At 41.2% G+C, this 12,230-nt stretch overlaps 1 protein-coding gene across 1 annotated transcript; it reads right to left on the bottom strand.

Annotated features, from left to right (window-relative positions):
* Window positions 1-979: 979 nt before the first annotated feature.
* exosc10 (exosome component 10) lies at window positions 980-11,333 on the bottom strand. Its single transcript, XM_023427723.2, has 25 exons — window positions 11,156-11,333; window positions 10,345-10,481; window positions 9,746-9,869; window positions 9,553-9,657; window positions 8,841-9,000; window positions 8,635-8,743; window positions 8,475-8,550; window positions 8,281-8,391; window positions 7,933-8,076; window positions 6,856-7,046; window positions 6,514-6,670; window positions 6,177-6,325; window positions 5,933-5,983; window positions 5,715-5,826; window positions 5,561-5,608; window positions 5,382-5,457; window positions 5,193-5,302; window positions 5,011-5,103; window positions 4,847-4,915; window positions 4,650-4,755; window positions 4,497-4,570; window positions 1,663-1,843; window positions 1,480-1,544; window positions 1,324-1,400; window positions 980-1,219 (listed from the first exon to the last, which is right to left on the bottom strand). Exons 1-25 carry the CDS (start codon window positions 11,276-11,278, stop codon window positions 1,189-1,191), a joined length of 2,679 nt encoding a protein of 892 aa, XP_023283491.1. The 5' UTR covers window positions 11,279-11,333; the 3' UTR covers window positions 980-1,188.
* Between the last annotated feature and the right edge of the window lie 897 nt (window positions 11,334-12,230).

Here is a 12,230-nt window from a genome sequence, read left to right as displayed (position 1 = left end):
TCCATAAATCTGCTTAAAAGAAAAAAGAAGCTCCTGAGTAAGTAATCCAGTCATAATTGTCAATATAGTCAATGGTGCATGACAAACAGGAACTTAAAATAGCTCATTCAGCACACTTCATTTTCGGGAAACGGGGGGGGGGGGGGGGGGGGGGGGGTGCTTTAGTTGCATTTGGAGCAGATTGAAAATTGAAGTTGCGTTGCTTAAAGTTTGTACTATGCATCCATGGTTGGTACAGGAATAATCTCAGAACCTTTGGGTGAGCTACTGGTAGCTGATGTGTGTCTACTCATGTAGGCTGTAGCTGTGCTCTTTATGCTGAGGTGCGTTAATATACTGTAGTTGTCGAGAGCCAATTTCAAGGTTAAGCAATTACATTATACTTTTATACAATACTGATGTAACTTTGAACATTACAGAAAAGAAACAATTGTTGGTATTGCGGTTAGTAAACCTGCTGCACAATTTGAATGAAAGCCCTTTTTAATCCCATGTTTTACACAATATGGCCAAAGGTATGTGGATACCCTTATCCACACTTGCACGTTCTGTCTGTGGCTGTTTTTCTGGGGTACAGGGCTGGAACCCTTTGTTTTTAAGCAAATCTTAATGTTACAGCACATAATGATATTGAAAAGAATAGTGTTCTTTCAACTTTGTGGCAGTGCTCCCATGCACAAACTGATGTCCAGATGGTTTTCAGAGTTTGGTGTTAAAAAAAAACTTGACTGGGTCTGCACAGATCCCTCCTTTGGGACAGATTGGGATTGCTGAATGGCATCAAATCCCTGCAGCCAGGTTTCAAAATCTTGTGGAAAGCCTCTCCAGAAGAAGTTGTTGTAGCAGCAGCAGATATGTACAATTCAAATGCCTCATGTCTCATGGAGTCATGTACTGTCATGCTCTTCAAATATGTGTTAAAACTTATAGTTCCCTGTGTGACTTGTGGTAATTCAAGCTCAAAAATGTAGACAAAAGCTTTTTCCTCTAAAATCATCTTTAATGGAGAGGTCTGTGCTTCCACATATTTACATGGTAAACTGTTCCACAGATGAAAAAAATACACTTTGAAATTCATTAAACATTGAAATACTGAATTTCATTTGCAGGAAGGCAAAAAAGGAGGTCATTGTTTCTGCAGGAAGAGAAACGTTTTGAAATAAGACAGAAAATAATACAGAGGAGAGTCTATCTTTTGGGCCAGTTGTGCCGGAATCCCCTGTAGTAAATAAACAGAGAGAATGGTTAACAAACCAAACTGAAATGTCTGAATTTGCAGAGGCAAAAAAAACAACTCTTAGACTGTATATTGTATATGTTTACCTATCAGATTTTCCAGCCAGGTACGACATACTTCGGTTTCCGGCTCCAAAGTTGGATTTTTGTCCCTTGGGATTTTTCTGGGCAAAAGATTTAAATTCATCAATCACTAATAAAATATATGCAGTTGAATAAACAAATTAATTAACAAACCTCTACCTTTTTCTTAAAATCATGGCCTTTCCGGTTTGGATCAAACTGTGCGTTGTCCTTAGATTTGGTATCTGTAAAACAAAGAAGGTGCAGTGATGTGACTGAATGTTTAATGTACAGCAAATCTAACTGAATATACAGTAAGTAGTGATTTATTCAGTTAGGTGAAAAAATATCACATATGCTTACCAGCAAAGACATTGAGGTCTGACTGACTGTAGTCGAAGGGTGTGAAGCTGTCTTGGGGAGGTGGTTCAGTCATCTGGGGCTTCACTGCTGATTTCATCAGCTTCTTACTCGGTTTGGGAGTTGACTCTCCAACCTCGCTGGCAACCCTCTCCCTTTTCTTTCCGCCTCCTTTTGCCGATTCCTAATGAAATTGATCAGCAACATTATATTCTGTACTTAGAATAAACATTTTTTTTTTATGTATTCTTAAATGTATGTACTTTATTAAACTAAAGGGATAATGAACAGTGTTGGATGACTGTTCCCAGCTATGGGACAAGTAGTTTTGTTGTACAAGTAATCAGACAGAGCTCTCATTATGATTTTCTTTAATGATCTGGGTTTGATTTTTCCAAGCAGATGAAGCCCACAGATAAAGGGAATCGTTAAGGAAATAAATGGAATTATAAAAAGACTGACAGTAACTGGCATCATTTGCTAAATATACTTAACAACAAAGCACAGTTAAGAATTTCTACCATATGGGCCTCTGAGTGAAAGAATTATACTTAACAAAAATATACATGCAACACTTTTGTTTTTACTCCCATTTTTCATGAGTTTTCCAAGATTTCACAGGCCACAATCAAAAACCTGATCAAATGTTTCGCACTAAATGAGACAAATGAGTCACATCAGATACCGACTCGTTTTCTGAGCCAAAACCCTGCCCCCCAAAAAAATGCACATATGTAGCTCAAGTGACGTCAAACCCATAGTTCAGTGCCTAACAAACGCCCATTATCAAATCAAAGCTGCACATTACATAATGGCCTTTTATTGTGACCAGCCCAACCATGCTGTGCATTAATCAGCATCTGGATGTGCAACACTTGTCAGGTGGATGCATTCTCTTGGCAAAGAAGTGCTCACCAACACAGATTTGAACACATTAGTGAACAAGATGTAAGAAAAATAAACCCTCTGTCTGTAGGACAAAATCTTAGATCTTTTATTTCAACTCAACAAAATGGGAGTAAAAACAAAAGTGCATATGTTCCTTGTGTATTACAGTAACTTCCTCAAGTCAACATTATATTGACACAGTATCAAGTTGAAAAACCCTGATCTGCCGCCATCTACAGGTCAAAATCCTCACTCTGCTCTAAAAAACTGATTTGTTAAATTTCTATTGATGAGGCAAACACACCACACTGTGAGGGGTTGTCAGACATGCACAGAAGACAGAGGGTGGCTGCTGTGTGGCTTAAGATGAAGAAGAAACACATCATAATTAAATAATTGTATATAATGATAAAGTAACTAAAATGTTCTACTTTTATGCAGGTACATTTAAAAAATATTCAACTCTGTGGTTAGTGAAGGTAAATTGTTGAGTTCGACAGTTGTAGTTCTGAAACCAGCAGGTTAGTGGCTGAAGCTTGATGCTAATATCCCAGAATCTACCATTCATTTTTCACTTTAAACGACGACTTCTTTAGGGTCTCATCTGATCATGTTGTTGTGACTCTGCTTCCCTCTGTTCACATAAGACAGTCTGTTTTTTAATCCACGAGGGAAGGCTTTCCGCGTGGCTTCACGGTATTGACTACAACAGCAGCATAAGGTGTTAATGACGACGCCAGTGTCACCTCGGAGGTTACACCTTCATGACATACAAATCTGCCAAGACATTTTTTCCACAACAGCATTCATCAGCCTTATTTATGAGTTTGATAAGAGGATGTCAATGATTTTTACTGACATCACTTATTCCAATTAAAAAATATTACAGGCGAACAGAATGCCATTGATGCTAGAGCCTGATCACAGCACACACCCTTCTTACCATCAATCATAATATCAGTGCAGTTTCCAAAACTTTGGAAAACCACAAAGCTTTCTTTCAAACTGAAATTAGACAAGAAATCTTCACTGCCAACGTGCTGGCTGAAACTGACAGTCAGCTCGCACAGCCAATATTTGCCTGCAGTTGGCAGGTTGACGAGTGTTACTTTCAAGTGCTACTGCCAACGCTTCTGACTATGATGCATACCGACGCGCTTATTTGAAGGAGCCGTTTCGGCAGGGAGCGCCCTAAAACCTACTTTTCACTTGAGCCATCATCACACAATGGATTACTGTGGTGCATACCATTACTGTGTGCGCTAGCGATTGACGGCTCAGGGCTTTACACATTGAAAGGCTGAAGGGAAGCGATGCCCCCGGCAGAGACAGAAACAAGGATCAAATGGTGGGAACCGTTCTTTTCTGTTCTCCTGCACGGTGGAACAGAAGATGAAGTACTGAGACTTTTTTTTTTCTGAGAGGAAACACCATATGGTGGCAAGAATGTGTATGAGTGACCAAGCCGGAGGGAGCCAAGCAACCCTCCAGAGAGACAGAGATAACAAGAAAAAAGCAGCTATTGTTGTTCCCCAGGGGGAAAGAAGAGCATTTGATGAGTGGAGGACATGTCTCTAATGCTCCAATCCCAAGATGCACGTTCCTCTTCCCCAGACACATCAGGGGATAGATATAAATACTAAAAAGCCAATAACATGCTGGGTGCTGCAGACTGGCAGCAGATGTTGACTGGCTTGTGAGTCACCATATTTATGTGCAGAAATACCAGCCACGTCTTAAGAAAATGGGGGGCATTGCAGAGGGTGAGACTGGCTATTAAAGCTCTATCTTTAATATGCTGTGCCAGACTCATGGGTAAATGTAACTCGTGTTTTTCATGGATTTGTACTTTCCCCAACAGGGACCTCAACAGTGAAGTTGACAAGAGTGCAAGGCCTATCTGAGGTGGAAAGGAGGAGATGGAAGGACGAGAATGCAAAATGACTCACCGCTGCTTGCTGGCGAACAGTAGCAACGTCCTGGAGAGACTCCTGGTAGCTCTGTTTAGCCTTGTTTCTTTCCTCTGCGGAAATCAGCATTAAAATACAGTGAGGAACATTACTTTAAAAAGTGTACATTTAGGTTGAGTTAGAGCACATTACCTGTCTCTTTCTTCGCCTGTTCCTTTGCTTCTTGCTTGGCTTTCCTCTTGGCCTCTAACTCCTTCTGTTGCTGTTCACTACTCTGCAGTTTCCATCTTTTACTGATCTGTAAACGTGAGACGGTACAGTGATCAACATTCAAACACAAACACGCCTGGACATCAATGAACGGAGTATGTATGGAGCTGTTTGATTACCTCAAATATTTTTGAAGATGGGTCAAATTTGGCATTCTTGTTGATGTGCACATCAGGGGCGGGCAAATACTAAAAATCCAAAAAGAAGATAATTAAATACTGTGTGTCTGGTTGAATAAAACACAAATAATACTGAAGATGAGTCACGGATGGTCATATCTTACCATTCTGAAAGGGTTTTCAAAAGACTCGATGATACGTCTGGCTTTCATGTGAGCAACAGAAAGGGACTCTTGGTCATTTTTTGTTTCCAGTTCCTTCAAAAAGGAAGCAGAGTCCTCACATTAGCTCCCAGTTTCGTATGAACCAACAGACTGAATAAAGTAAACTGAAAGTTGACGTCTACCTCAAACAGTGTGATTTTAGGTGGTGCTATGAGACCAATTGTTTTCTGTAGATCAACATCCATTTGGTGCTCATCTTCTGAGAAAAGCATTCCTTGTTTAACAGGCAGCTCTGAAAGGAAATACATTTGCTTGAGGCCAGTCAGGTTAAAATATTAAAATCAACCAGGATAATATACAAGATGAATTACCATCGGGAGGAAACTGGGGGAGATCGCTCACAGAGACCCTGGAGGTGTCATGAGGACCAAACAATGTGACCTCTGGCTGGAAAATGATACAAGATCACATCAAGTTGCGGCTTCAACGAAAATTGAATCCAAAATGTATGTGATAATGATTCCATCTGGTTTAATTGTTTATAACCAACCTTTTTTATGGGTGTAAGTCCCTTCTTCTTTTGAGCTGCAATCTCGGCCTGTGTGAAGTGCAGAAAACCATGACTAGATGCACACACACAAACACTGAAATGGCATCACAGACAAAACATCATATACCCACTGCTGACACCCATCTTTTCTCACCTTAAGAAGAGGCATTTCTCTTCCTTGCTGCACTAACAAATGGAGCTCATTGACCTGCTGCCTCACCAGTGGGGGTACAGGGTTACAGCAGGCAATGATGCCCTGAGGCTCTCTGGGTAAATAAAGACAAACTGTGCTGGAGGTTATGAATAAAAACACTAAAAGAATATTACCCTGTGAATGAATAAAACATTTAGTGGTACATCTAATCAACTTACTTGGGCAGCTCTTCAGATATCTTGCTCATCATGTGAGTGGGCAGGACATATCTAAACACACAAATAACTACATTAAAACACGTGAAGGAAGATGTGGAAAGACTATGAATTCTTCTAAAAGCTGGGGGATTGTCACAAAGTCATGGGGGTTGCAAAAATCTGGCTGGGCACAAACTATAAATATAAGAAAAAAGCTTGAGCAGATTTCCAGAACAGCAAGTCCATCCATTTCCAAACAGCCTACCCGGTGCTTTCATCTTCCTGCCTGGCCAGCTTGTCCCTCCAGGCAAACAGCAGTCTGAAGGCAGTGAGCTGCTGGGTGTTAAAAGACTTTTTCTGCTTCCTCTGCAGCTCCAAATACGACTCCTCTGTGTATATAGGCTTCAAGTATTTCTGTATGGAAGTGGAGGGTGGGGGGAATAGAGTGAATCATGACAAATGTCAGAAATTGTAGGAGATTATAGTGTGGAAATTCAAAAATATGAAAGCAATAAAGAAACTGTGCAACTACTGGATAGAGAATATTGGTATAGGAGTGTCAGTTTAATCTTGGTTGTGTATGAAGTGTGATTTGTGGACACCTTTAGGGAAATATCCTTGCTCTTGTTCCAGACACACTGCAGCAGGCCAGTCTGCCCGTGGTTGAAGTCCAAGAGCTGCGCCCTCACAGAGTCGTAGATGTAAAGGAGGTAGTGTGTGTCTGTGCGCGCGTACTGCACCATCTCATCTGGCAAAGGGCTGCAAAGCCAAGTTATGGGACAATTTATTTTTTCAACTGCCGCAAGTGAATAATAATTCTACTTCTTTTATGGCAAATGTTACAAACAACCTGAAATGCGTGATGTATTTTCCTGTTAAAAAGAAACTACATGCCACAGATATGGCAAAAAAAAAAAATTAGGCGTCAAATGGCTTCTCCATACCGAATCCTCCAGTCGGCCAGCTGGTAGCGTTTGTCTGAGTCCACGTTGCAGAAGTGTTTGAGCAGGTGGTCGAGGGAATGTCTGGCCAGGTTCAAAGCTCGGCTGGCCTGATGCGTGTCAAAAAGGTTGACGACATACAAGCCGAAGTCCCTCTGGAGCCACTCCATGTCAGAGTCAGCGCCATGAAACACCTGAGAACAGGAAAGAAAGCTCATTCAGCTGAAGCCAATCTAATGAGGCGCCAGCTTATTTAAAAAAAAAAAACATGTATATTTTACTGCTTAGATAAAGAAAATATTCCAACCAAAAATATATTAAAAACTGGGGACACACCATGTGACATTTTTTTCATTTGGCTTATTTTCACATCATCTTTCTGTAGATCAATCCCACGCACCGCACTTTCTCACAGGTGCCCCGCAGTGTGTGAGTCATGGTGGCTCCCACGCACCACAGGACACTCGCCAACTTTATTAAACATGTTTGAAGACAATGGGGCTCCGAGACGCTTCAAAGAAGTTCAGACTCAGAGGTGCCAAGATTAAATCATTACAAACTTAGAGATTTTCTTCTCCAGGTTTCCTGTCTAATGTCAAAAGGATGATTAAACTGTTCACATGCTTGGAAGGTAGTCTGGGCCGTCATCAAAAAAATATATTCTCCAGGTCATCATAAAAGAAATATTTATATCCTCAGTTTAATTTTCTAAACCACCTATTTAGAAGTAAAACCAAAAAGGTACAGCACCAGAAATATCTCTTCTATATAATATAATATCTTTCAAGTGTGGTTACTCTTTGCATTCTGTTGTTAAACTGTGTTGAGCACAGATGCCATGTCCTCAGATTTCACATCCACAGATGATTAAGCTGCTGAATAGGAATGTTTGCAAAAACTGAACAACAATATAAAAGAAAGAAAAAAAAAAAAAAATCAGTGGAAAACAGCCACACAGACCTTGCAATTGCTCATTTTCAAAACAAATCTAATGAGCCATGTAATCTCATCTTTCCTTTAGGGGCGGTTAAAGTCATAGAAAACGATACAGGGACAAACAATTTGTGGAAGACTTCCTACCTTGACAATAGTCGGGTCAGTGAACGACTCATTCAGGATGTACATCTCGCTGCGGAGCTCCAAGGTGTCGATGATGAAGTCCTCCTCTCTGGTGGAAATCTGCATCAGACAGGTGAGGCCGAGAAAACTCCTGTAGGAATGGTGCTGCGACAGAGAACAGAGTGTTAACAAAATGTGTCCTCATCCATCTGCTACACTACGAAAGGACAGCTGTGCAGCAGCCCAAACAACAGCAAACTAAATTAACCGAGGCTGCATGATCCTTCCTGACACAAAGGTTTAACATTATACGCCTCACAAATGTACCATATGTTGTTTGGCATCAAATCATGTAAGTGACCGTTGTACCTCAAGGTCCACTGCAAATTCGGTTAATCTGCACAGCTTCTCATTCAGAGCCACCAGATCCTCCAGGGCGTCAATGAAGGAGCACTTGGTCTCAGCGATTGGTTTGTACATCTAAAAATAATCCACACATAACAGATTAGATAGAGGCCTCACCAACAACGAGAGGATCATATTACAGGATCACTGTAACTTGCCTGTGGTTCTGGCTTAGACAGGAGGCTTTCTGGTATTGCCAGATGGTCCAATTCATATTGGTATGGATGTGCAAACCTACACGGATCAAAAGCTTTGGTTTAGATGAATAAGAGATGATTAAATACAGAATGTTAATATAACACAACCGACAACTCTTACATGTCTTCAACATGTTCCTGAGTTCTCTGTTGGTGAATGAAGTCAGCCAGGGCAGCCGGGACATCCAGGTCCTCTGGTCTCTCTTTACGGATTTGTTTGTTGGTAAAATCTATGATTGCCAAGCAGAGAGTTTCGATTTTAAGTTAAATTAATGTTATGGAAAAAAAACTAATGGGAAGAAAATTAAAGTGAGAAGTAAGTCTTACAAGAAGGAAGAGACTTTATTGCATTGGGCTTGATGAAGATCTTGGGAACAAATGGTGTGTTGCTGTTGTCAACTTTTTCCTTGAATTTCAGCTGAGGCCTTGCAACGTTCTTGGCGTGGAGCAGTCGGAACATCTCAGAACGACTGCCAGAGCCTGAACTCTGATCAATAAAAGCATTGTTTACCAAAAGGGCTGAAGCACCAGTATGAATATAGAGATGTCACAAGTCCAGAAATTTGGAAGTTGGTACCATTATACTGTTGAAAATAACATTAACATTTTGATAACATGCTGCTCTTATCAGCCTGAATGCTGTGCACAGATCCGGACGCCTGTCTTTGAGCTGCAGAGATAGGCTTGAGGTATTCCCCCTTTCATTTGAAATGCTCTGTGACACAGTTTGCATTTTTTTTTATTATCTCCAGTACCTACAATATTCATGGCCCCTCGCTTCTATCAAAAAATAAGTACCACCATGTTTTTAGAATTTCAGTGTCGACTTGATACCAAAGTATTGGATCTTGTGACATCCCTTTATGAATGTTTATCAAGTGCTCCCAAAAAATAATTAAGAAAATAAACATAAACAAGCATTTAAAGCACTAGTTAAGTGCTTGAATGCCAGAACTGGCACATAATGTTTCAGCTCGAACGCAGTCCAAAACAGAGACTGGGATCTGCAGTAGAGGAGCTAAGAGGTTAATTAGCCAACCTTGCGATTCCAGCTGGAAACGACAATCTTGGGAGGCTGAAACCCTGCAGGCATAACAGGCTGCTGGCTCCTGTTCACCCCGTCAGCTTCATCAAGAAGAATCCCCTGGAAATCAGATACAAGAACTGGGTTGGTTTGCAGATACTTTCCATGAAGAAACACCACCAGAAAACACCAGAGCTGCAGGTCATACCGCTCTTTCAAGGATGACATCATTGGAGTCCACAACCAAGTCAAATCTCTCCTCCAGCCCCGTCAGCTTGTTCCGCTCTCTCATATGTGATCTGCAGCCGTGGTGCTGCATTATCTGACTCATGCTGATACAGGGAAACAGGGAAAAGAATTAATATCTTTTATTGAAAACCAGCACTCGGCAGGTTACTCATCAAACCCACTCTTCTGTTTGCATGTCTAAGGCTCAGTCAGACCTGCTTTCAGGCCAATAAAATTGCCAGATCCTCAGCATTGAAATAGGATGTGATGTCATGGGTCCGACAAATGTAATCAGGAAACATTGAGCAGAGCAATCATAGACTGTGAATGCATCAGGAAAGTATTGTCGCAGTGTGTAGTCAGGTAGTGTAATATTCCTCAAACTGCTAGAATCCATCTTTCCTCAGTCTTAAAAGTCAAGACACGTTAGGACAACACCACAGCTACTGACAAGACAAGAGTATAAGTTTTCTTCGTCAGTGGCAGGGGGTTTGAGTCTTATGAGCGACAGGTGGAGCAAATATTGGCAGACAGATGAAAGTCTGACTGAAAGGAAGCAGCAGCATACCATATACTCACCAGTGCAGGAGCTTATCTCCTTGACTTTCACAGAACTCCTGGAAGCCTGGGAAGCTCCGATAGAAATCATATTCATCTCCTGCTTGAGGTAACCCGGCAGATGCTTTGGTGGCTGATAATACGGCACCCAATCCATACTGCAGAGGAGAGACAGGCTGAGCTGTTAATGGGTACCTTTTGTAAATGTTTCAATATGATCAAATGTAGTACAACTAAAAACGCAAAGCAGGAAAACACTGAAATTAGATGTTTTTTTCTGCTTTATAGTTTGATGTTTCATGTCCTGTTGGGGTTTTCAAAACAAGAATGTTGTTCCTATGCAGTAGATATGAATCTTGTACAGACGTCAAATATCTGCTTCTTATATTTGGATATTAGCTTGCTCCATTTAATAGCCACCACTTTAGCTAGCTAACTTAAAATAAGTTAAATTGGTTTGAGTTTTGCGAAAGCTGGTTCTAAGTGTGCAATTTAAAAGCTGTCAATAATTTTAAATCGACTGATTCGTCAAATATGCAAATGTACTTGTACTCCCACGTGAGATAAACATTTAGCCCGTGTTAGACGTACTATCAGGCTAACTAATTAGCACACTAAATAGGGCATAATTCTAATATCGACCGCTGCCTTGAAACCTACGAGTACAAACATCAAACCAGATCCTGTGTCAACAGTTAACTGTACATGTTTTCTACCAGCACTTAACTTATAATGTGACTACAGCTCGTAGCCAACAAGAGCTTCCACGTTGCCACACTGACACTGACTGCTAGCCCTGAAACTCTGTCTCCGGTTTGGTTAGTTGACTCACTTTAACGAAGGCGTCCACGTCTTTAAAACCTGGACACAGCTCGGCTTTTTCCTCGTCGTTAGTGTCTGAAGTGCTGTTTTGAGGGCCACTGTTTGTGGAATCATTACTCTTTGAAGTAGCCATCGTTCAGGCTGGTACTGTGTACATGTGAGCCGCAGGAAGCAGCTTCTGTTCTCACTGTTTTCCCCCGAGCGACACAGAGGGGACGCTGAGGTAGAGACAGCGCCACCTGACGGCCTGGAGTAAATGCGCGGAGTTTATTTTCTACAATTTAATCAATCAATCAATCAATCAATCAATCAATCAATCAATCAATCAATCAATCAATCAATCAATCAATCAATCATATAGCACATTTCATACAGGTTAGTGCAGTTCATAAGGACAAAGAAAGCTGACAATTAAATCAAATAGATTTAAAAAGCTATATGTTGACTACCGCTCAGCGTGAGATCCAAATCAAGACTGTTTATGTTACTTGTTAATCTTCATCTTCCTTTATTGTGGTCGTCAGTGCACCCATTCATTGCAGCAACACTGCAGACACAGCCTTACCTCCCCCTGAGTTGCCTCACCCATCCAACCTGACCAACGTGTTGCACCAGGACGCTGGTACCGTCAGGGGGCGGTATTGACATTTGCAATGTGCCGCAACAAAGCTACAGCACGTGCACTGCGTTGGGGTGGGGGGATATGAGGAGAATCCATGTCTTAACTAATATCTCTGTAAGAGCAATCTAAACCATATCTCAGCAATTGAGGTGATACTGTGGGTATACTAATCATACATGAAGATACTTCCTTTGGTGTCCGGTGTAAAAGAAGTTAGAGTGGGCTACTGTTGTGATCCAGTGGTCAATAGCATGTGAAGAGGCATTGCCGAAGTATTGACACACCAGCTCATTATGGATGATCTGTGGTGTGTAGGGAGAAACCTCTCTTTTCTTCACTTCCCCTTCCTATTGATCCCTTCACAGGGTCCTCTCCCTCTTATTATCTTAAAAGCATCTCTGCAACACTGGCTCAATCAATATTTCACAGTAGCTTTCCATGTCATTCCTTTGTTTTAGTGGAA

Source organism: Seriola lalandi, unplaced genomic scaffold, assembly GCF_002814215.2.
Source record: "Seriola lalandi dorsalis isolate HSWRI2012SDOR001 ecotype SW California unplaced genomic scaffold, Sedor1 jcf7180002054861, whole genome shotgun sequence".
Lineage (NCBI taxonomy): Eukaryota > Metazoa > Chordata > Actinopteri > Carangiformes > Carangidae > Seriola > Seriola lalandi.
Note: the sequence above shows the minus strand (reverse complement) of the source record. Positions and strands in the feature narration are given on the sequence as shown.